A 23130-nucleotide genomic window follows, 5' to 3' on the forward strand; every position below is an offset into this window, starting at 1 on the left:
GTTACATTAAGACTTGAACAGCAATCATATACTTATATAGGAGGCATATTCTGTAGTGAGAAACTGGGCGAGAGATGGCCGCAAGAGGGGCTGCTATGAAAGGAAATATGGGGGAGTGATAGGGATGGGGGGATGGGGTGAGAAAAGGGACGGGGGTGGGGAGGTGTGTATGTGTTTGGGGGGGGGCACTCCTGATATGTCCTCTTATTGGTTTGTTCAAACGGTGGGGGAGGGGCACCAAGCACCAGCTGTATGAGGAGAGAGAGGAGAAACAAAGGGAGTGATGGGAGGGGGGCTTCGACAGCGTACATTTCCTCCACACTAATATTCAGGGATAATTAGAATTCGAGACGATAATTTAAAAAGCTGATATGGTGAGAATTAAAAATTAAAGCAAGCCGCCGCAATTTCATACCCCCAAAAATGCTTTTTTAACAATACAACACTTTAAAAAAAATAGTTTTATAAATGTTTCACATATAGGACAATTGAATATATTGTGTTTTACTCAAAACCGAGTCTCACCACTCTTCCTTAACCTTGACCAGGCAGATTTGACCAATCAAGGGGTCCTTGTAATGCAGTGAAACGCATATCAACCTTAGCCAGAGGAAGCTGTGCTTTGCATTATTTATTTAAAGGACAAAGGAAATACTGGAATCTGCTAAAACCAGTGTGACTAGTCCCGAAAAGAGAGAGGGAGAGGACCGAGCGAAAAAAAGAAGGAAAAAACACAGGAAATGAGAGAGGGAGAAGGGAGGAGAGCTTCGGCCTCCTTGTGCATAAGCCAAACCAAATCGGAGGGAATTGGCATTGGCCGCTTAGCTTGTGAACCAGGAAAAAACTACGAGACTGAAGATTGAAGAGAAATGCCAAGAATGCAAAGGCAAGAATCAACACATTTAGGTGTCTTCGGTTCTGGTGGCTGTCTTTCTCGTTCTCGCCCTTCTGAATGCGATTATAAATCAGTGTGCTTTCACACTGAAATTCGTTTTTGATTAAGACTTTGTTTCATCAGCAGTAATTTGTGGTAGACCTGGATTTAATCACCTCTGCCGGCCTTGTAAATGTGTCTACCAAACCTAGAACCGACTTTTTTTTTACTGTTTCTTCACAAATAAGCAATACATGCTGGTATGGCAGCTGTGGTGTCTTTAATCTGTCTTTAAATATAGTAAGACATGCACCAGTTGGTTGGAGCGATGAGTCTACAGATTTGATCCCTGTGGTGTCTTTTAAACAGCTAGAAGCAGGGCTGGACTGGTAATCTGGCATACCGGGCAAATGCCCGGTGGGCCGACGCACTTGGGGGCCGGTTGATATAAAAAAAAAATTGTTTTATTTGCCAACGACCGGCCCATAAAGCAGGGACAGCGGCCCATTGGTTCATTATCCATACTGACACTGGGCTGGCCCAATCATCTCTTAGGGTTAGGGCTCCACCCCTCCCCCTCGGTTTCTTGTGTCAAATGCAGTCAGTGGGTCAGAGCCAGAAATCTGTGGATTTAGGATGGAGAAACAAAAGCGTGCGGGTGCGGAGCAGTTGCGGGCCAAACAAATAAAAATTCTAGAGGTTGATGCCTCAACATGTGCAAAAATAAACGACATGTTAAGTGCTGTGACGAAATTTTGCAAAAACAGGTGAACATAGCACATGGAGGAGAGGTGACAAGCCATGGCGGCACCTAGGCAGAGGAGTAGGTGTCTGATAGTGATGTCAAGGAGAGACAGAGTGAGTAGGAGAGTGTACTTGAAACGGTAAGCAGTGTTGGGCAGTAGCGTCGCTACAAGCAGTGACGCTACTAGCTTAACTACATTTTTCAGTAGCGTGGTGGTAACGTCGCTGTTTTCTGAATCAAATAGCTTTTCAGTAGCGAAGCTCTTTTGTTGACCAAGTAGTGCGGTAGCGTCCACACAAGCTCTTGTTACATATTACCAAACATTTCTGAAGAACAAGGTCATATCGGAAACACAACTGCTAAGGATCACCGATCCTGGTCCAGTAAGTGACGCCACCACCATACAGGGACCGGCCGGTGACTTCTTCGTGTTTTACGGTAAACAGCTTTTTGGTGCATTACTGCCACCTTCTGCTCCGGACGGTGATATCACAGTGTGTGGGCCTGGTTGGGCCACGACGAAGATGATGATTTACCTAAATTAATGAATATTATAGTAAGACAACATAATCGTTGTCGCTATTATAATGTCTGTCAGATTGTCACCTACTGCACTAGCCACTCAGTCAGCTAAAGTCAAATAACACAGCATAAGCTATTTTGCAATGTTTTTGTAGCTAGGTTAGCAGAGTTAACTTATTCAATTGCAACTTCAGCTGATTATTCTAATGTTAATAACATGGAGCACATTGTAATTGACAGAGTTGCAGAGAAGAGCAAGCTACTGAGGAAACTGCTGTTATTGTAAGGTGAGTTGAGATTATTGATATTATAAAAATATTCATAATATTGTAGACTGAAAATGTGACTCGTTATTCCCCCCCTCTCTCTCTCTCTCTCTCTCTCTCTCTCTCTCTCTCTCTCTATCTCTCTCTCAGGATGCCCTCACGTTTGTAGTTCGTTGTCTTTAAAGTTCAGAGCACCATGGAGCCATTTCCACTAAGTAAGTATAAAATATGTGCAACCATCTCTCTACATTGTTATATATTAAAGATACTTGTATGGGGATCATTTTTCTCATTCAGTTATCATTCTCGTCTCTCTCTCTCTCTCTCTCTCTCTCTCTCTCTCTCTCTCTCTCTCTCTCTCTCTCTCTCTCTCGGCCCTACTCCACTGCCACCTTTGGTCACCACGGAGTCAGTCAAGAGAGAGTGAGTACACTGGTCCATGGCACTAAGTTCTCAGCTTTGTAGGGGTTTTGGGGAATGGAAAAGTAGATATGCATATCTACAGGGACCGCAAGGAAGGTGTACTGGTTGGTTGTGTCCGACCGCTTGTGGTGGGCTAGTCTGAGCAAAAATGCCAGGGCCCTTTTTTTATCCCAGTCCAGCCCTGGCTAGAAGTAAGATCCTGTCGTCCTGTGTGGTGCCTTCCCTGTTAACGTCTGAGATTGAGCATGTTTGCCAAGTTTGTAACACATCAGGCATGTGTACTTTTATGTTGATGGACCATGGATGTCATGTCATACGTACATCACACATGTGCCAGCCTGTCTCAGGCCTGCAGCTCTGTAACTTAACATGCCACATATTAGTAATGAAAACATGCTTTCTACCAGAGCCATTGAAATGTAACAATGCATGTCAGTTTTGTTCGCAAGGGGGGTTGCAGATAAGGCCCCCCCCCCCCCACATACGCAAACACTTTTACGAAATAATCATTGCGGTAAGTTAAGGGATAGTTGACTCTGTACATTCAAATTATTATAATGTAATGCTCACCCCGAGGTGGAAATCTGGGCACCGAAGCGGAGTTTTTATTTTTAATAATTTAACAGGAATTCTTGTGCACCAGACTGTATATTGCTTTAGGCCTCTTTTTAACAAATAAAATGTTGTGGGGACCAATGGGTTGCTAAATTTATTCACACCTTCACCTCACTTATATGGCCCTGGTCCAGAGTCAGTTATTTCTTACATAATATACCGTATAGAAATACCCTGCCCATACATCCTACATAAAAAAAGAAATGAATTCTTATCGATCACTTTACATGTCAGTAACATTTTCCATTTACTCAATTTATTGCCACTCTTCAAGACATTTTTCAGGTTTTATGTCAATAATGTGGCAAGTCTCCCAATGCGGGATCAGCGTTGCAATGGAAACGGCGCATCCACAATAATCAACCCTACACGCCGGCCGATCGTCAGCATCTTATCACAATCAAACCAACCTTCCAAGAGAAAATAGAAACGTGTTCGTTCTCCACATATACTAGCGTGTTTACTCCTCTGTTTTCCACAGAACCTAGCAGCTGACTTATCAAAACTCTACCCATCACCAGCACACCCCGGAGCACTCCTTTGGACTCTCCCATGACACTAGAGAATCAGCTATTCTCCTTGATCTCTCTTTTTGTGGACTGTGCTATTGTGTATAAATCAGCCTCCGGGGCCATTTTGCATATTTTCTATGTCCGTATCATCACTCTACCCATCACAATACATTAGGTTTCTAACACTGGGCAGTCGTGGCCTAATGGTTAGAGAGTCGGACTCGTGACCAGAAGGTTGCCAGTTCGATCCTCAGGGCCGGCAGGTAACGACTGAGGTGCCCTTGAGCAAGGCACCTTACCCCTACTTGCTCCCCGGGCGCTGCAGTGATAGCTGCCCACTGCTCCGGGTGTATGTGTGTTCACCACTTGCTGTGCGTGTGTTCACTACTCTCTGGATGGGTTAAATGCAGAGGGCAAATTTCAGGTATGGTTCTCCATAACTGACAAATAGGTCACTTTAACTTTCACTTTCACTGTGTGTGGAACTACTTTCTTACGCTGCGGATTTAGCATCTTGCTTAAATGTTAAACAGTTAATTGTAAAAAAAAATCTACTTCAAAAGCTGCAATAAGTTTTTAAGTTAAATCAAACTGGCAATACAAGTCACTTGAATTTAAACTATATTAAACTGCCTTAAAATCTAGTTTAACAAATTTCAACTTCTTGTCAAGTCATCTTTTACGTTAAAATCAGTGAGTGTTTACAGCGCTAATGCTAGTTCTCACAAAAAACACACCCATGACCCGGTTATTAATCCATGAGCATCCATTTAGAACACAGTTAAGGTTGTTTTACACAGATGTATTTGCAAACGATAGTAGGAGAGAAAGATAACATATTGCCTGTTCTTGTCTCAAACTTAGCGTTAAGCAGTAGTTTCACTTTGTTAGTTGGGTGGTAACGTCAAGTTTTGATGTAGATTTCATTGAAAACATATTCAATTGATTCACTGATGGGGTCTATAAGAATTGTAAAATATTTGTGAAATCCATACGAATGAACTTTAACTCGTTTTGAACAAAAGTGCCAACTAAAGGCATGTAATTTAAAATGTTCCTATCATTAACTCACTCTCTTGTCTTTTGAAACCTGTATGACTTTCTTGTCCAGAACACGAAAGAGGATATTTTGAAGAATGTTGGTAACCGAACAGGCGGTACCCATTGACTTCTATTGTATAGACACAGAACCAATGCAAGTCAATGGGAACGGCCGTCGTTTGGTTACCAATTTTCTTTAAAACATCTTCTTTTGTGTCCTGCAGAAGATAGAAAGTCATACGGGTTTGAAATGACAGGAAGGTGAGTAAATAATGACAGAATTTTCTTTTTGGCATGAACTGTCCCTTTAACACCCACTACTGAGAAAGTTTTGTCTCTGTGGGTTAAATGCATCGGTGTTTAATGGCTAGCGCCCACTTACCTGTCTCTCAATAAAAACTACTGGACGGATGTTATATCGCCCAAAAATGATCCATGAGCCAAACTGCTAAGGTTTGTGATGCACTGTTTTCTATTTAAACCTAAAACCCCACGGAAGCCGAATCTGTGTCATCTCGAGCTTTTGCGCTCAGACATCCACTCAACAGATTGAACAACCAGAATGAGAATTTAGTCCAGCATTTTAGAGCCAAACCAAACCAGCCTGAAAAAAGCACAGAAAGAGACGCCCTCCCTTCCTCTAACCTTGTTTTGCTCCTCTCAGTGTAGTTTGGCAGTAGACTACACTGTGTGTGTATATGTGTGTCTGGTCTGTGTGAACAAGCATTCATGTGGACAGGGCTCTGACTCCGCTGTTTGGTGACGTTCCAGTTAGAGATGATTGGGAAAAAAAATGTATACTCCAGTGAATGAAGTTGGTGTGAGCAACAGTTGGACCGAATGCTGAGAAGAGAGTCACGCCTGACCCTTACCTTCCCAATATGAGAAATAACTATTCTGTATCATTCATGTATAGATTATAGTTTTGACTATTAAACAGAATTTAAGTCAGATGTTCATAAAAGCTTGTGAAGTGAGGAGTGAAATGTGTATAATGTGCTAATGGCAGAGAAATTATACCTTTAACTCTCCAAAAATCCTTTTTTTTACATACAACCCGAATTCCGGAAAAGTTGGGACGTCTTTTAAATTTGAATAAAATGAAAACTAAAGGAATTTCAAATCACATGAGGCAATATTTTACATAGATAACATAGCAAATGTTTAAACATATGTTGCTCTAAAACCTTTATATACCTTTCAGCATTCACAGAGCCTTCCAGAACATGCAAGCTGCCCAAACCGTATGCACTTATGCTCCCCCATACCATCAGAGATGCTTGCTTTTGAACTGAACGCTGATAACACGCTGGAAGGTCTCCCTCCTCTTTAGCCCGGAGGACACGGCGTCCGTGATTTCCAACAAGAATGTCAAATTTGGACTCGTCTGACCATAGAACACTATTCCACTTAGAAATAGTCCATTTTAAATGAGGCCCACAGGACACGACGGCGCTTCTGGACCATGTTCACATATAGCTTCCTTTTTGCATGATAGAGCTTTAGTTGGCACGGCGGATTGTGTTTACCGACAGTGGTTTCTGGAAGTATTCCTGGGCCCATTTAGTAATGTCTTTGACACAATCATGCCGATGAGTGATGCAGTGTCTTCTGAGGGCCCGATGACCACGGGTCTCCAATAAAGGTCTCCAGCCTTGTCCCTTACATTTACATTACATTTACATTTATTCATTTGGCTTACGCACAGAGATTTCTCCAGTTTCTCTGAATCTTTTGATGATGTTATGCACTGTAGATGATGAGATTTGCAAAGCCTTTGCAATTTGACGTTGAGGAACATTGTTTTTAAAGTATTGCACATGCAGTCTATTTTTTTACGCAGTCTATCACAGATTGGAGAGCCTCTGCCCATCTTTACTTGTGAGAGACTCTGCTTCTCTAAGACATCCCTTTTATAGCTAATCATGTCACTAGATGTTCTCCCAGCTGAATCCTTTCAAAACTGCTTGCTTTTTTAGCTATTTGTTGCCCCCGTCCCAACTTTTTTGAGACCTGTAGCTAATTTAGTGGAAAAAAAGTGTAAAATGTCTTAGATTAAACATATGCTACGTTATCTATGTTCTATTGTAAATAAAAAAATGGCTCATGTGATTTGAAATTCCTTTAGTTTTCATTTTATTCAAATTTAAAAAACGTCCCAACTTTTCAGGAATTTGGGTTGTAAATCATTTCCTATTCAAGTGACATATTTGAGTTCTATGAGCTGCCAGAAAATGCCCTGAATTATTTTAAATGCGGAAAACTGCTCGCATTTGACAGAATTTGAAAATGTGCACGTTGGGTGTGGATTAACATTAAAAAAAAACATGTAAAATGTAGTATATGTAAATTATTTAAAAAATAAATGTTGGTGCCCTAGCTGCCAGACTATTACTTTTTTTTACAGCATATTATTTGTTACTGTAAAGACTAAAAGGATTATGACATCATATTCAACATTTTTAAATAGATAAACTCACATGCTTTTATTAAACCGTCAGATCATAACAACGTCCTCTGTATACAAATGAGGTCTATACATTTTCTATTCAAGCACACACAATGTGGAAGGACAGTTTGTGAATACTTCATATCAAACTCAAGGGCGGGTTTGAATTACGACATCTAAACCAACTATTCATCCTTTATATGGCAACACACACTATTATTTCTCGCTCTCATACAATCCAGCGGCTTTCTGTGATGTCATTGCCCTGCCTGCGTATGTGTGTGTGTGGCAGCAGTTTTGGGTTTCTCCTTAATTCCCAGTGCTCCCACACTGGAGCTTTTTAATCTGTTGGCGAGGATGAAAAAGGGATCGACAGGCCGAGAAGCGGCGACCATGACAACCCCGTGAAACCCGAGCGGTTGACATCTGTGTTTCTGTGTCCATCTAAAACTCTCTCTCTGTGTCTTCGACTCACGACCGGCATTCAACAACCCACTCTATTTCCTTTCCTAACTGAGAGAGAAGTATCATAACCTGACCCGGCCCTCAATATCATCTTTGATTTCTAACCGCAGCGACGGAGTGTGAAGCCTCCTCAAAAAGCAAGAATGACTTCAGCTAAACCTGTCTAACCTCGCAATGATGTACTTGTCATATCACGGTGCTCATGGCATTTTCTTTCTTTCATGTGACTCGCTGGCAGTATTTACGTTTGAAACCATGTCTAACTTCCTGTCCCTGCATCTCTTGCCACATCCTTTGCTCTTCTCAGTCTGTCACATTCGTGTTTGCACATTTCCTCAACTTGCATCTCGTCTCAACATCTCGTGCATCTTAGCCATGGTCAGCTTCTGTCCTATATGTGGAAAGCCTGTTTATTTTGGTGAGTGGGGTTGGAGGGTTACATAGGCTACTCAAAACTTTATGAGATATTATTCAGAGTCTTCAACTCTAAGAAGCTTTTACGTTATGTGTGTATCTTATTTGGTAGCACATCATAATCTGTCTGTTTGACTTGCTGTTGTCTGTTTTTTGCTAAATATTTACACAAAATGTTCTGTATTGTGTAGTAGTTGATTGTTCTTTACTTCCATGTCTGTAGCTTGTATAAAGCTTCTTAGTCTGTACACTGCTAACCGCCATCAACGCTTCATAACATGAGTCACACGAGCACAGGAAGTGACTGCTTGTGGCAGGAAGTGGAATAGGCAGAGACAGAGGGAGTGAGAGAGAGCCTGTTTGAATTGGCAGAGAGATATGCAAAAAGCTGTGGACACTTGAAGAAAGAGCACTTAATGAAGCCAAACCATGGTAGAAAAGCTCTGTAGCTGCCAGTCAGCTTTCAGCATGAACACCGGAGGGAGAAAAGCTCTCTCGGTTATTGAGTTGGACTGGAGTCCAGGTGTTCATTCTGCCTGGAAGAGAAAAGCAGACCCAAGATGGTTCGATTTCTGATCCTTGTGGTTTCGTCTCCAATGTTAAGGTCAGGGTTTCTGTAGGAGGGCTTGAATGGACATGAATGACTTGGGAATGGGAATCCAATCTATGATCGAGACCAGAGTTTGTGATAAGTTTGTGATTCATCTTTTAGATATCGTTTCTATTGGGTGGAAACATCAAAATTGCTAGGCTTTTTTAAACAGTTTTCATTTGTTAAATATTTGCGAAACCCAGAGGCAAGCACGGAGGGAGGCCACTGGCAATGTCCAATTCAATGCAATTTTACTATAGGACTTTTAAAGGGATACTTCACCCAAAAATGAAAATTCTGTCATCATTTACTCACGAGTTGTTCAAAATCTGTATAAATATCTTTGTTCTGCTGAACACAGAGAAAGATATTTGGAAGAAGGCTTATAACTAAACAGATTTTGCGCCCATTGACTACCATAGTAGGAAACATGACATGATAGTCAAAAGTGCCCCAGAACTGTTCGATGCCCTACATTCTTCAAAATGTCTTTCTAGTAAGTAAGTAAATTGTAAAAGTAATATTTCCTACTATAGGAGTCAATGGGAGGCCAAATCTGTCCGGTTATGAGCATTTTTTCAAATATCATTCTCTGTGTTCATTACCACAAAGGAATTTAAACAGATTTGAAACTCGTGGTGAGTAAATGATGACAGAATTTGTATATTTGGGGCTTAGTATCTTATTAAATCACTGATACACTAACCAGCCTACACATTTAAGACATGTCCCTTAACGTTTGTCTCATACTTTACTGATCTATCTAAATTCTTAGTCCACACACTTGTCTGATGGCTTAACCTTTGACCCTCGATCCATGCAGGTGAAAAGAAGAGGTCATTAGGACGGGATTATCACCCTTTGTGTTTGAAGTGTCACAAGTGTAAAAGACAGCTTACGGCTGGCCAGCATGCAGAGGTATACACACATATATTTTTACATTTATATTTTATGCATTTGGGAACTTACAAGTATGTACAATCCCCTTGGGATCGAACCTATGACCTATTTAATGTTGTGATACATATGGAACCATACATTGTAGTGTTCATTCTGATTCCTACTGCTTTTTATATCTTTTTGTAGCACGATGAGAAGCCATACTGCACTAACTGCTACATGAGACATTTTGGACCCAGAGGTGAGTGCCGATGACAATATTTAACATCATACTTGCATATATCAATTCTGTACCAGACAAAGGTTTTAAAACACTGAATCACTGCACTGTTCATTTAGACTTTGCCACATTTTAGAATGGTAGTAAACTCATGTCATGAAAACCATGAAATAACACAACGCCACTTGTAGGAATTATGGTGTGACTGAAACCACCCAAAATACATTAGAGGAATAATTCTGGCATCATTTACTCACCCTCTTTACTCACCTAAACCTGTGTGATTGATTTTCTTCTGCAAAACACAAAAGTAGATCTTTTTTTAAAACATTGGTGACCAAAAACCGTTTGACTTCAATTGTATGGTTGGACACAAGTGAATGGTGACCGATGGTTTTCTGTTGGAACTATATGCTGGACTCTTATTGGCTTCATTTTATTTATTATTTGGCCCAAGTAATCCATTTTAAAAACATTTTTAAGAAAATGAAATAAATGAATAGGTTGGCAGACTTATATTTTAAGTGTGAAGTGTTGAAAGAATATGTTTTTTGTAAAGTTTCATATAAACACGGCTATTTTTCTCTGTGCAGGTGGCCGACAGCCTGTTGCTCGGACATTTAACACAGCTGCTTCTTAAGAGAAATCGGACCATGATCTTTAAAACCCACACCACAGCTAGATCTACAGACAGCAACATAACCATCCTCATATCATTTCTGTAAATACATATAGTATAGTAACCCATGCCCTCCCCTCCAAAACACAATTCCATTCTTTATTCAATTTATTTTCTGGTTGAATTAGCCAGACCTTTCTACCAAGCCATTTGCTTTGGTGTTCTGTCATGGAGCTGAGCTGTTCATGAGTTCATTGTTCTTGTATTGTATTCCTGTCATGCTTTCAGAGTAATGCCAATTACTAGGTTGATTCGTTTTTATATTACAGTTACATCTTCAGTGTTGTACCCTTTTTCTGTCCTTCAAAATGGAAAATGTGAAAATATTATTAATGTAAGTAACATTTTTTGTAGGTATAAGCAGGTGGTTCTTAGGTACATAATGTGTTTTTTTTATTAATAAAAAGTAAAAAATCTTTATCAATTCATTGATGAATTTTTGTGCGCTGTATTTTTTGTTCTTTTACTTGAATTTTGAAGATCAGGGCCTATAAAACAAAGAAGCCCTTTCACGAGGAAGCAAGTCTATCTACAAAGCAAAAAGGACAATAATTAGGTATTGTGTCTTTTTAATTAGGAGCAGACGCCCCGTGTCCCAAACCTCACGGTGCGTAAGTGTTGGCTTTATCATTACTGCATGTTCAAGAACAATATGTATTTGATATAATGTTTCATCTTTTTTATAAGTTAAATAATAAAAAGTGTCACTCCTTTCGTTCAAAGCTCTGCCAGCCAATGAATTGTCAACTCATTCTATCAGAAGAATAATACCAGGTCTCTTATCCTCAAATCCATAAAGAAATCTCTATAAAAAATATGTAAATGCATTTTACAATTACCGTGCTGAAAGTCACATTTTCCATGTTCCATAACCCACTGCAGTGTTTCATTCGAATTGCCTATTATGAACCTTTGTGGATAGCAACCCTGTGATACTATTGTGTCAATATAGTCCAAAATGGTTTAAGGAATGTTGCCAGCACCTTGTCAAATGAAGAATTACAGCCGTTCTGAGGGCATCCAGCATGGTGTACCTAATAATGTGACTGAGGACTGCATGTTCCCTTGTGCATTTTCAATGTGAAGGAGCTTCTTGTGCATTACCTATTCCACCTCATAAACATGCGCACAACATCGCTTTCACACATTCACACTAAATATAGTAAACATGGGTTGGCTGCCATGATTTAGAGAAACACTCATCATATGGAACCATAGAGAGAGAACCTTGGCAAAAGGTTGTCTTCACAAGGCCAGGGCTGTCTGCTGGAATGTATCCGTGTGTGTGCGTGTGTAAGCTGGCAGCCGGTCTGTTGCAGACCTACTGCTGGATACCTGCTGTTGGACCTGTCAAACTCTTACATATGCACACGCCAGAAGAGTGGAACGTGTTTGTGCATGTGCATGTGCATGTATGTATGTGTCTGCTCTAGTGCACATGTGCATGCGGCTGGTTAGCTTCATGCATGCAAACATATGTTGCAGAGGCGGTGAGGATTTTGTTAAATCCGTTATCAATTAATGCTTTGTTTGGTTTACTTAAGGATAAATGAGAAATTAAACCAAAAATAAAATCAAAGGGTGGCATAGAGGGGGTGGTGGGATTATTCCTATAGGAGCTACTGAAGGAGGGTGTGTGGAGGGTTCCCTGCTGCAGCCCCTCTTTGAACCCACCCCCACCTTGACAGGTCACATGGTTTGTGTGATGCCAGCTGTCTCATTTGCATGTGTTTTAACTACACCGCAAATCCATCAATAGAGAGAGAAAGAGGGAAGGGGTGGAGATATCAAAAAGGGACTGAAGACACACTCTGATTGATCAAAAACGAGTGAGATCCCTTCATTCCCATGCACCGCTGAGATGCGGAGGCTGTTAGATGTCCACCACACCCTCATCCCGAAGAAGGGTCTCAAATACACAATTAACGGCACAGGCGTATATTAACGCAAGCACTTCTCATTGTTCTCGTGTGCTATTAACAGATATGATGGTCGGCTTTAATTATTGTACTTTTAATGTCTGGCCTTTACCCATGCATTGATAAGCACCCCGAAGTGCATCATGAGACGTGCATATACCTATGTGCGCCTCTGCTGGAGGTCTTGCATGCACTCACTCATATCTGTGACAATGTAGATGTAGGAGGCTACTGTCATCGTTCTAATCAAAGGCTGAGCTAATGGCTAATGCTATCAAAGGGGTGATGAAGCAGTCCATTCATCCCTACAGACATAGCAGCTCGGCACACCACAGTACAAACTGTGCACTTCAAACAATGCCTAGTGAAATCATCAAACACAAAGGCTTGTGGGTACTTTCAGCTTCACAATGTCAACATGTGCATGATTTTGTTTGATATGAAAATCTCATTGATATGTATATGGAGATACTGGGATGAAATGAGGAGAAAATAGTAACCGGCAATGTGAAAAGAAAGTGTGTTAGTGTGACTTCGTTTTGTAGGGTGCAGTAGATATTCTATAATATATAGCTTCAGAAATATAATGGTTGATGTACATTAGAGTTTGCGTGAAGAATAGATCATTGTCAAGGTAGAAAGTATGCCAATACTAGTATGCAAATAGTTTTCAATAATTGCGGTTAGCAATAATATGAATAAACATTGTTAATAAAATTAACAAAACGAATAAAAATAAAACGCATGAAAATGTTCTGCATCAAACCAAATTAAATTGCCGTACGAGCCACAATGGTTAACTTTTCCATATCTCTATTTATTTGTGTGATTTCTTGGTTAAAAAGAGAAAACACAAATAAACAAAATGTGAAACAATTTTAAACAAAATTACAGTTTAATTTCAATAGATATCACAATAATATTGTTAACGTGAATTTGTTTGAACAAAATAACCTTCAAACAGAAAAACAAACAAATAAAATAACAATAACAACAACAACAGTCAAACGTCTATAGATTTGTGCAGATAACTGATATGCTCAATATCTCTCTACAGTATATCTAAGCCAAATTAATTGCTGGACATAAGAGAGCATGTTGCCATTATACGTTTTCTTCTGTTTGTTTTTTCTGTAAGTGCTTATAACAACAATTTGCTTGAATGCATGTCATTAAGGTTACAATAGCTGAGGCAAGCCGTGTGGCAAAAAAACATTAAGGTAAGATATAAAACACCTTACTGACCATTGTGTAAGGAGCTTTTGCAGTGGTTTAATGGTGACATGGTCGCCCCCTGTTGGATGATGTTCTTTAGTGCACATTCAAGGAAAACGTTTAAAGGAAATGATCCATTTAGTCCACTGAGATGTCAAAGTAATTATTTCAATGACAAAGGAACAAAATGTACATGCATTATTTGATGTTTTTTGAGTCTGTTACACACAATGTCTCAATGATCTGTTAAAACAACTAGAGTCCTTACACAACTAAGGTGCTGGTAAAACAGGCTTACCCTAATAAAAGTTACATTGCAAAACATCCAAATTTGAACTAGTATTGCAATGACTATGGGTCAAAAAGTTCAGAATAAACATAAGATCATTACTATAATATCCTTATGTGTCTAGAATACACACTAGTTAACACATGGCTTAATGTGTAGTGCCAACAACACGGGACATTTAAAAACACGTCACATCCCATGTAAAGAATTACATTAAAACAGAGCAAAAAAGTTAAACCTGCCAATACTTCAGTAATTTCAAACCAGTGTTTGGTCGAAAAGAGACAAATCCAGTCAGTGGCTTAAATGAACCCAAAACTGTTTATTTTTGACCCAGTAATGTGTTAAAACAACTGAGCAGTTTGGGTTGAAACAACCCAGCAAACTACTTCCCAACAGTTGTACACTAGAACAATATTCGAATATAGTGATTTTAAACACATAAAAAAACAATACTAACATCATCACTGACACATAAACAACAATGGAACTAAAGTAAGAACTTAACACGAATTCACTGGTCACACTGACATCTCAAAAAGTACAGAACAGTATTTCAGAAGTTTTATAGGTGAACGTTTCTGTTCCTGATCACACAATCTGTTTATGTGTGGCTGAAACATGTCGCAATTGTCTGCCGTTTCACGTCTGCAAAATGTATCACGTTGCACACAAAATAGTTTTATACACACACCTTCATTGAATAAAGGCACGGTTTGTGTGGCAAATCTAGGTCAATTGGTTGCTCTACTTTAATTAATCAGAACCAGTGCGAACTAGGTCACAAAACCAAAGAACTTCCTAAAAACGATGTGCCATTATCTGTCCGTGCATTGAAAGTGAGAAGAATCCAGGACTATCAGTATATCTGTATAATTTTACTTTCAGGTTGCTTTGAAATGAAGACTAAAATCCTAACGTTCACAGGAATGGTAACAAAATAAAAGCACAGAAGCCTTTATTGAACGTATATTGAGGAATATATCTTGCTTGAATGTCCTATATAAGCAGAACAATAATAGGTCAATATGTCTTTCTAATTTTTTTATTTTCTATGTTGTTAATGAGTAATCGTGCTAAATAATCGGGATCTCAAAATTGGTATGATGTGTGTCATAATCGAGCGCCCCTCCTTTTTATCTCTCAGTGCACATGCACGTTTAAGTGTATTTTGCTTACAATATTTTAATGGCATGTCCATTTTTAATGACAACAACTATTACCTCTTCAAGTTTAGTCCAAACAGCAGAAGTGGACAGCGACCAGTTATTCAGCTCTGTACACATCGGCTGACGGTCCAGCCCTGCATGGCCACTCATGCGACTTAAAACAAAGGATGTGCGGGCTGAACAGAATTCGGCTTTACAAGCCCTCTCCACACATTCGGCCAGAATTGACTGTTGAGGGTCAATGAACGAAAAGGTTGTGCCAGAGGTCACAAGAAGAGACATTTTGACTAGGGCAGATAAGCTTGTGTTGAAAATAAAGAGCATACATTGTTGTAAATAATTTAAGAAAGAACAGTGTGACTTTGCCAACTGCTTTGTTGTGGTACTTCTCTTAGAAAATAAGATTTTTTTTCGTCCGGGTAACATGAAAAGTAAATATTGTTTGTTTACTTACTTTTGAAAAAGCAGGCTGAAAATCGCCTAAAATCCAAACTTTGCCACATTTGGGTTTCACAGTCCCGTCTAAGGTCTGTGGTCTTCCTTTCCTAAAATCACATTATATTTGGGAGCGATTCCAGAAAGCTTTTAAAGCAATGACAAACATGAACCAAGCATCATTGCTTATGTCACTGAAATAAAGTGTTATAGCTTCAGAAGTTCATAGGGTTCGAAGCATGAAACACTTTGGCTCAGAAGGGATCATTCAAATACCACTTGAAAGCTACAGAGCCCACAAACACCCAACTGACCCATGTGTTTACTGGTTTCCACATGACTTTGGACAAGAATTCAAGCCGTCACTTTGTGACTTGAATCTACAGCGTTTGGCGACCTTAAAGCTAACTCTTTATATAAATTGAAAAAGTTCTCAAATTAAACTGTGTAAACTGTGGCGTTTCCCACCCTGACATGACATACTTTACTATTTAAGAGATGACAGTACATCTGGGAACAAAACACAGTGTGGTGAGGTCATTGAATTTTCAAGCAAAAAGAAAGTCTGTCATCATTTACTCACCCTTTGGTCATTTCAAACCTGTATGACTTTCTTCTGAAAAAACTGAAGACGATATTTTTAATTAAGTTGGTAACTGAACAATGGCCCATTGACTTACATTGGTTTTGTGTCCGTACAATAGAAGTGAATGGGTACCGCTGTTGATTGGTTACCAACATTCTTCAAAATATCTCCTTTTGAGGTGTTCAGAAGAAAGTCATAAAGGTTTGAAATGACAAGAGCGTGAGTAAATCAATTATGATTTGGGTGAACTATCACTTTAACACACACACATCTTTATCCAATTCAATATCAGAGGTTGCGTTAATACAGCAATTTATGAAACCACTGTTTTAAAGTCCATTTTTTTATAAGACAAGCATAGAGAGAGAGATTTATAACACAAGATAAAAGAAGCAATATGAGGACAACTGGTAACTTAAAAAAAATGTGGTCATTGTAACGAGCAAGGCGGGACGAGAGCCGCGAGGGAACGGTCGAGGCCGGTGACCCGAGTGATAATGAGTGTCAGCTGTGCGTTGCACCGGTCTTGCATCTCTTTTTAGTTTATGTTGTTTTATTAGGTTTGTGTGGCCGGCAGTCGACCGCGAGGGAGCTGCCGGCATTTTACTTGCGTTTTATTGTTTGTTTATTATATTAAATCCTACTTTACGTCCGCCGGTTCCTGCATCCTTCCTTTCTTTTATGGATCTTTGTTACATTGGTGCCGAAACCCGGGAGGAAGGAGAGACATGTTGTCGGACAGCCCTCACTGCTGAGGAGGATCGCCGTGCTGAGGAGTTCGGGCAGCGCGGACGAGGGAAGTGGTGCTGGGGCGCAGCATGGGATGGGACAGAGATCTCGCTGCTGTGCTCCTGGGTCGAGGTGGGGTGGCTGCCGTCCGAGAGGCAGCGAGGGCTCTCCAACAGCATGTCTCTCCTTCCTCCCGGGTTTCGGAAACCAATGTAAATATCCAAAAAAGGAAGTAAAGAGGCGGGAACCGGCGAACGTAACGTTAGATTTAATATAACAAACAAATGATCTCATTATCACTTGCGTCACCGGACTCGACCGTTTCCTTACGGCTCTCGTCCCGCCTTGCTGGTTACAGTCATCATTTTAATTTCCATATTCTTCCAATATGACAGTCTGTCTTTTGAGAAGAAATTTGAAAGAAAGCAGTCTATACAAAAATGTGTCCTGTATTACAAATTCGTTGAACCCATATCATCATTTTGTGTTTTAGTTGCTTACTTTTACTAGAACCTAGAACATTTTCAGTAGAAGTTCATATGTAGCATTTATGATCCCCCATGAAAAAACTGATCTTTGGAAGTTCAAATGTACCCCCCGAAACAGGCGGCTCACCCTCCCGTCCCGATCTCTCAAAACCGCCATCAAAATCACTCTGCAAGACTGAAACTCCCCTCCGATCTGCGCTTGTGCATGAGACTTAACAACGTTCAGTGGGTAAAAGACCACCCCGAGCCCCGCTCCCAAAATCGCCCCACATATAAAATCCTTCACCAAATGCCCCGCCTTTGTCTCCGCCTCAGGAAGCAGTTCCTTCAGCGGTCCACGTAAACCAAAGAATAACGCATTACTAGGGCCGTTCCTGAGTAAAATGGGCACCATGCCTCGATACAGCTCCTGTACACCATGTTGCTTCACTAAGAGCCGGAAAGTATGTGCCGTGTTCTGAAGGTTCCCATGATGCCGAGGGTCCTGCAATAGAGTCTGGACCCTCTCAAAGGGTGTTAGTACGGCTTCAGCTGTTCCTGCCAAAACCGCAGCGACACTCTTAGTCATCAGCTCAGGGGCATGAGGAGCATGTAGCTGTAGCAACTTCAAGAAGTCCTCATAGAGTCCAAACATAATCGCGATCGTGCTGCTTTTCTGAAGCAAGGGTGGAAGGACACCACGGTACAGAGTGCGTAAACCGTCGGCCTGAAGCTGAAACACGGCATCCCTCACTCGCAGCCCAAACAGCTGCTGGCGGAACAATGCTTTATGAATTGGAAATGTAATGGCAATGTTGGCGAACGCTGCCACAGAGCCGCATAAGTAGTGGTTTTGATTTTGCAGTGACTCCTGACCTTGGTCTTTTACTTGCACCTGCTCTCGGTCCTTTGACCCCGGCTTCAAAGGGTCGGCAGAGACCATGGTTCTTGTTGACACCCAATCAAAGGCTGAATGTAAGGGCCAGAGGTGATGTCATCACAGTGCACCAACTAGAATGTATTGCTGAGGGGAAATGAAAATTACACTTAGACATGAATGGCACAATTTAAACACCACGTTTCCTTGGTAGATCTCTGGACTTCGGTATGAAAACAATTATTCGCAACTAATGGTATGCAAAATAAACGTTTTTGTTTACAAAATATATATGTGTGTGTGTGGGTACTGTGTATACTAATTGTTTATATGTAAATACACACGCATACAGTACATGTATGAAATAAAGCCGTGTATGACAGACTAATATGTTGTCCTATGGTGTGAAGGCCAAAATTTTGATTAAAATTGTAAAAGAAATACTCTGGGCTGTTTCAAATTAATATGATTATTATTGCAAGGCGCATGTGTGTGCGTGCGCATACAGAGTTCTCGCAATACACTTTTCAAAGCAACGTAAAGAAGCATCGCATCTGAATGATGCGGGGGGAGGGGTTATATATATATGAATGTGGCCCGCCCACAGATTTGGACCGGCCCTCTGAATAATGCCTTATAGTGTGTTCACACCAAACGCGAATGAAGCGTTATAAGCGCGAGTGATTTACATGTTAAGTCAATGCAAAGATGCGATGACCTACTTGCGGCGTGATTCGCGCTAATGACGTGAATCGAGCGTTCGCGTGATTCGCAAGAGTTGAAAAATCAGAACTTTGGCGAAAATTCGCGCAGCGTTAACCAATCAGGAGCTTGCTCTAGTAGGGCCGTGAGCGAGCGTCAGAATATTGGATTTCAGCCCAAATTTCTCAAGTTACTCACGTAGCCTAATAATTTGTTAAATTCATAACGTACCATTGCGATAGAACTGACGCGCGAACCATCGGAAAATTTCAAAGAGACGACAAAATGGCCAAGCGGTTGGGAAAGAGAAAGGTTAATTAATATGCATAAGAAAATGTTTTGAATTTGAGTAGCACTAAACTATTAACTATTTATAAACTATTATACCAACCATTAGGAGGCATCATGAATAAATTTCAAATCATAATTAAATCTCCACAATAATTCAAGTATTACCTCCGGCCCATGTAGTTTTCTGTTACAAACCGACCCGGCCCCCCATTAAAGACAGGGAGAATTATGTGGCCCTTGCAAAAAAAAAGTTTGGGGACCCCTGGTTACAATATAATAGCCATATAAACGTAGCGTAATTGTAATAATAAAACATAGCAAAGAGGCATTGACAGAGAGTCAAGAAATGATGATGAGAAGAATTATTATTAATATTTCAGTAAAGTTCATTAAATCTATTCTGTTGTTAGTGTGGTCTTTAAACTTATGAACTGTGTATGGACTGACAAAAGTGTTACATGAGGAAGCAATTTGACAACAATGCAATAAATATTTTAGGTGCATCAAAAAGCATGCTGGTTAAGATACCAGCAGACAAACTAATCCAGCAGAAATTAGTGCATAAAAGGTCACCAAAATGAAGTATTTGAACCTCATAATTAAATACAAATGGAGGAGAAAAACTGCAAAATGGTCCACGTTTGGAAAAAAAGAACCTCCACTTTCAACTGGCTGGCTACGGACCTGGTATTGTAACGGTCTTTCGGCGGACACTGTGATCACCAAAGTAAAAGGCGTGACCGAGTGATATAGAAATCAATTCATGGCCGCGTCTCTCATCTCGCCAACGCAAACTAAAGATCACCAAAACTCATTTCACCCAGTCAGTGAGAAGTAAATCTGCTACTACAGAAAATAAAGACAATTTAGCATGAATCTTAACAATAACCATAAAACCAACCGCGTCATTTGTAAATACCAAATCACGTTCAAATACCCAAAATGATATTAACGTTACCATCGTTTTAGCCTCTAGGACTGGACTGTGAGTCGACAGATGATAATACACCCCGAGCCATCGATCATTGGATGACTAATGCTTTGCATTTCATATACGTGCAAACATCATGCTGTCAGATGAACTTCCGTCGTGCCCAAGTAACGTTACCACAACATGTGCACGAGGATCTCGCGCTCCGATTGGCTCGACAACGAGAACTGGGTGACAGATCTGGGAGCTGCGGTGCTTTTACAGATGCTCGTGTGCTGACGATGCTATCGGTGATTTACTGATTTGAGACCCGCTGTGCATGACGTCGATGGATCGATCGACCCTACGGCTTTGTACTCAAGTTTTATTGCATGAAAGAAAAACGACATACGAAATACAATGCAGAAATGACGTTAGAACATCAAAACAGATTAAATACAAAGCACACATAGCTACTATCTCATAATTCACATTTTAGAAAATGATTGGGTATAGGTATAGCCTATGAGAGAATTCTCAGCATATGTGTGACAAAATGAAAAATAGTAAAACGTAAAATACAATCTCAAAGTGTCGTGTAGCTTTTTGGGGGGGTATATAGGGCAACGGGGTGCACAGGAATAACGAAAAATGTCAGTTAATTGATAAATGATCCAATAAGAACAAATCAGCCAACAAGGGACACCTGCGATATAAGTGAACTCCCCATCAGTATGTAGCAGCCAACGCCCCGGTTCCTTATTCACCTATATAAGTGAACATTTAACAGTGCCTGGTCCTTGACTCCTGCAGCTTGTGTAGTGCTCTTCATTAGTAAGTGTGAGAAGTTGGATTTGTTTAAAAACTTTGTTGAATGTGTGGTAGTCGCTATTGTGTGTTTTGTCTGTTTTAGATACCTTGAGTAGAACGATGGCAGATAAACCAGACATCACTGCGATTTCTCAGTTTGACAAGACCAAGCTGAAGAAAACCGAGACGCAAGAGAAAAACACTCTTCCCACCAAAGAGAGTAAGTCTGTGTTTTTTTTCAGAATGTATCGGCTGTCTAGTCTGCAATTGAAGCAGATGCATGGTCTTCGTTTGCTACTTAAAGGTGCAGTTTGTGATTTACAGCGGCCACTAGTGTTGTATTATAAATTTGCGATGAATCTGTCCAAAGACGATGGTGGCCACCACAGTACAAAAGTATGTCTTCGGCTGCGACAACGCATCTTATGTTGACACCGGGAAGAGGTCATGCGGGCATTAGAGCGAGGTCTTGCATAAAATAAAAGGATACGTCAGGCGGCGCTATGGCCTGTGTTCATATTTTAAAGACTTTCCAGAAGAGACGAGCTAGGACCTGCGGTACTGTTGTTTTTTAGTGGAGGAGTTTTGAGCGTCATTGTTTATCTGGAACCGCTTTAATATTTGATCCAGATACTGGCGATAGCGCATTCTACAGGGGAGAGTGAAAGAGAACTCGTGCTGTAGTCCCTTTCTGGCTGCTGTACAAAACATGGCGGCGAGTTACATGTAGATTTAAATGGCTCATTCGATGGTATTACAAACCTTGCGTAGTTTTGTATATTGTATTGCATTTCTGTTATATCCTGTATTCCATTAATTTAAGGTTTTCTTTCATGCCACTTAAGCCATCGAACAGGAGAAGCAATCTGAGACATAACCCATCAACTTCACCAAGGGCAAGATGGGGTGTGCTCCATGAGTCATTTCAGGCAGAAGATGGCTTTTCTCAACCACCAGTCGTTACGGCCATATGATGAAGAGGAATATCTGGCCCTCACCATTTAAGAGACTGTGAAGGGTGACCTTGTAGCGTTTGCCTTTCTGATGATTAATGACGGACATTATATGGTACAATCGTGTCTGTGCGGAGACTGTATGGATGTAACTAGACAGCTGTCTGGTTCTTAGAATCTAACCATGGCCACCCCATCGAAGAACTATGTGCCCTAATTTTGAACTTTGTGAAATAAAGATTGCAACTATAATAGTTTGTGTGTGGTTGACTTGATTTCTTAATACCTCACTTTGATGCAATAAAACATAGCATTGTGGCTGTTTTCAGTTTGCTTTCTGCAAAGAGTCTAGGACTTGTATTCATGAGAACTTTGCAAAGTTGCCCTATAGTGAGTATTTTAAGAATATGAAATGTGGGTATTTCCTCTTAAAATTACAGAATACCCCAGTAATTCATAGTCTTATAGCTCTTAAAAGGTCCAAAATTTTAGGAGTAGATAGGATGACTTTCTTTAGCAGCAGCCAAAATGGACGAAACGCTCAGCTTGACCACAGTTAAAACTTGAAATTGTATTTGTAGCTAACCGCTAACATGATGGATTGATTTAGCTTAATTTGTATTCGTACCTGTGCAGGATGCCATTGCACTTGCAAATCCAGAAGGAACGTTTCCACACCAAACGCCGTGGAAATGAGGCCCGTGATTGAGTATGTGATGTACACAAAATCCTCTCCTAGAATGGCAGGTAAGCCAGAACCCATGTCTGTGATCATAATGATTTCTATTAATAATAGGAGGATGTTGAAGGTGAAGATTTCAAGTGGAAAGCAATTTCGAGTAAAATCGTTCTTAAAAGGCTACAAAAAATATTTGTTTGCTGGAGCTTGCAATATCTCGGCATCAAACAGCAAATCCACTGAAAACCATCAGAGCCCTGCCCCCAAATCTTTAATGTGATTGGTTACTCACCAAGGTCAGGAACTCATCTAGCCAGTGATGGCTGTTATGATCCTGTGGAGTCGGGGACTCAGGGAGAGGTTTGTGAGTTCATGAACAGGA

General features: G+C 40.4%; 3 protein-coding genes across 3 annotated transcripts; 2 read left to right on the plus strand and 1 right to left on the minus strand.

Annotated features, from left to right (window-relative positions):
* Window positions 1-8210: 8210 nt before the first annotated feature.
* Window positions 8211-11443, plus strand: LOC306898055 (cysteine-rich protein 1). Its single transcript, XM_079463283.1, has 4 exons — window positions 8211-8330; window positions 9742-9836; window positions 10005-10059; window positions 10632-11443. The coding sequence occupies exons 1-4, from the start codon at window positions 8288-8290 to the stop codon at window positions 10676-10678; spliced, it is 240 nt and encodes a 79-aa protein (XP_079319409.1). The 5' UTR covers window positions 8211-8287; the 3' UTR covers window positions 10679-11443.
* A 6129-nt stretch (window positions 11444-17572) lies between these two features.
* Window positions 17573-18469, minus strand: slc25a51a (solute carrier family 25 member 51a; the record flags this gene model as incomplete). Its single annotated transcript, XM_079462729.1, has 1 exon — window positions 17573-18469. One exon carries the CDS (start codon window positions 18467-18469, stop codon window positions 17573-17575), a length of 897 nt encoding a protein of 298 aa, XP_079318855.1.
* Window positions 18470-21236: 2767 nt separating this feature from the next.
* On the plus strand, window positions 21237-21993 carry LOC306897739 (thymosin beta-b; the record flags this gene model as incomplete). The annotated part of the gene is made up of 2 exons (XM_079462730.1): window positions 21237-21336; window positions 21962-21993. The coding sequence occupies 2 exons, from the start codon at window positions 21237-21239 to the stop codon at window positions 21991-21993; spliced, it is 132 nt and encodes a 43-aa protein (XP_079318856.1).
* Window positions 21994-23130: the final 1137 nt, after the last annotated feature.

This window comes from Barbatula barbatula, assembly GCF_947034865.1.
Source record: "Barbatula barbatula genome assembly, chromosome: 8".
Lineage (NCBI taxonomy): Eukaryota > Metazoa > Chordata > Actinopteri > Cypriniformes > Nemacheilidae > Barbatula > Barbatula barbatula.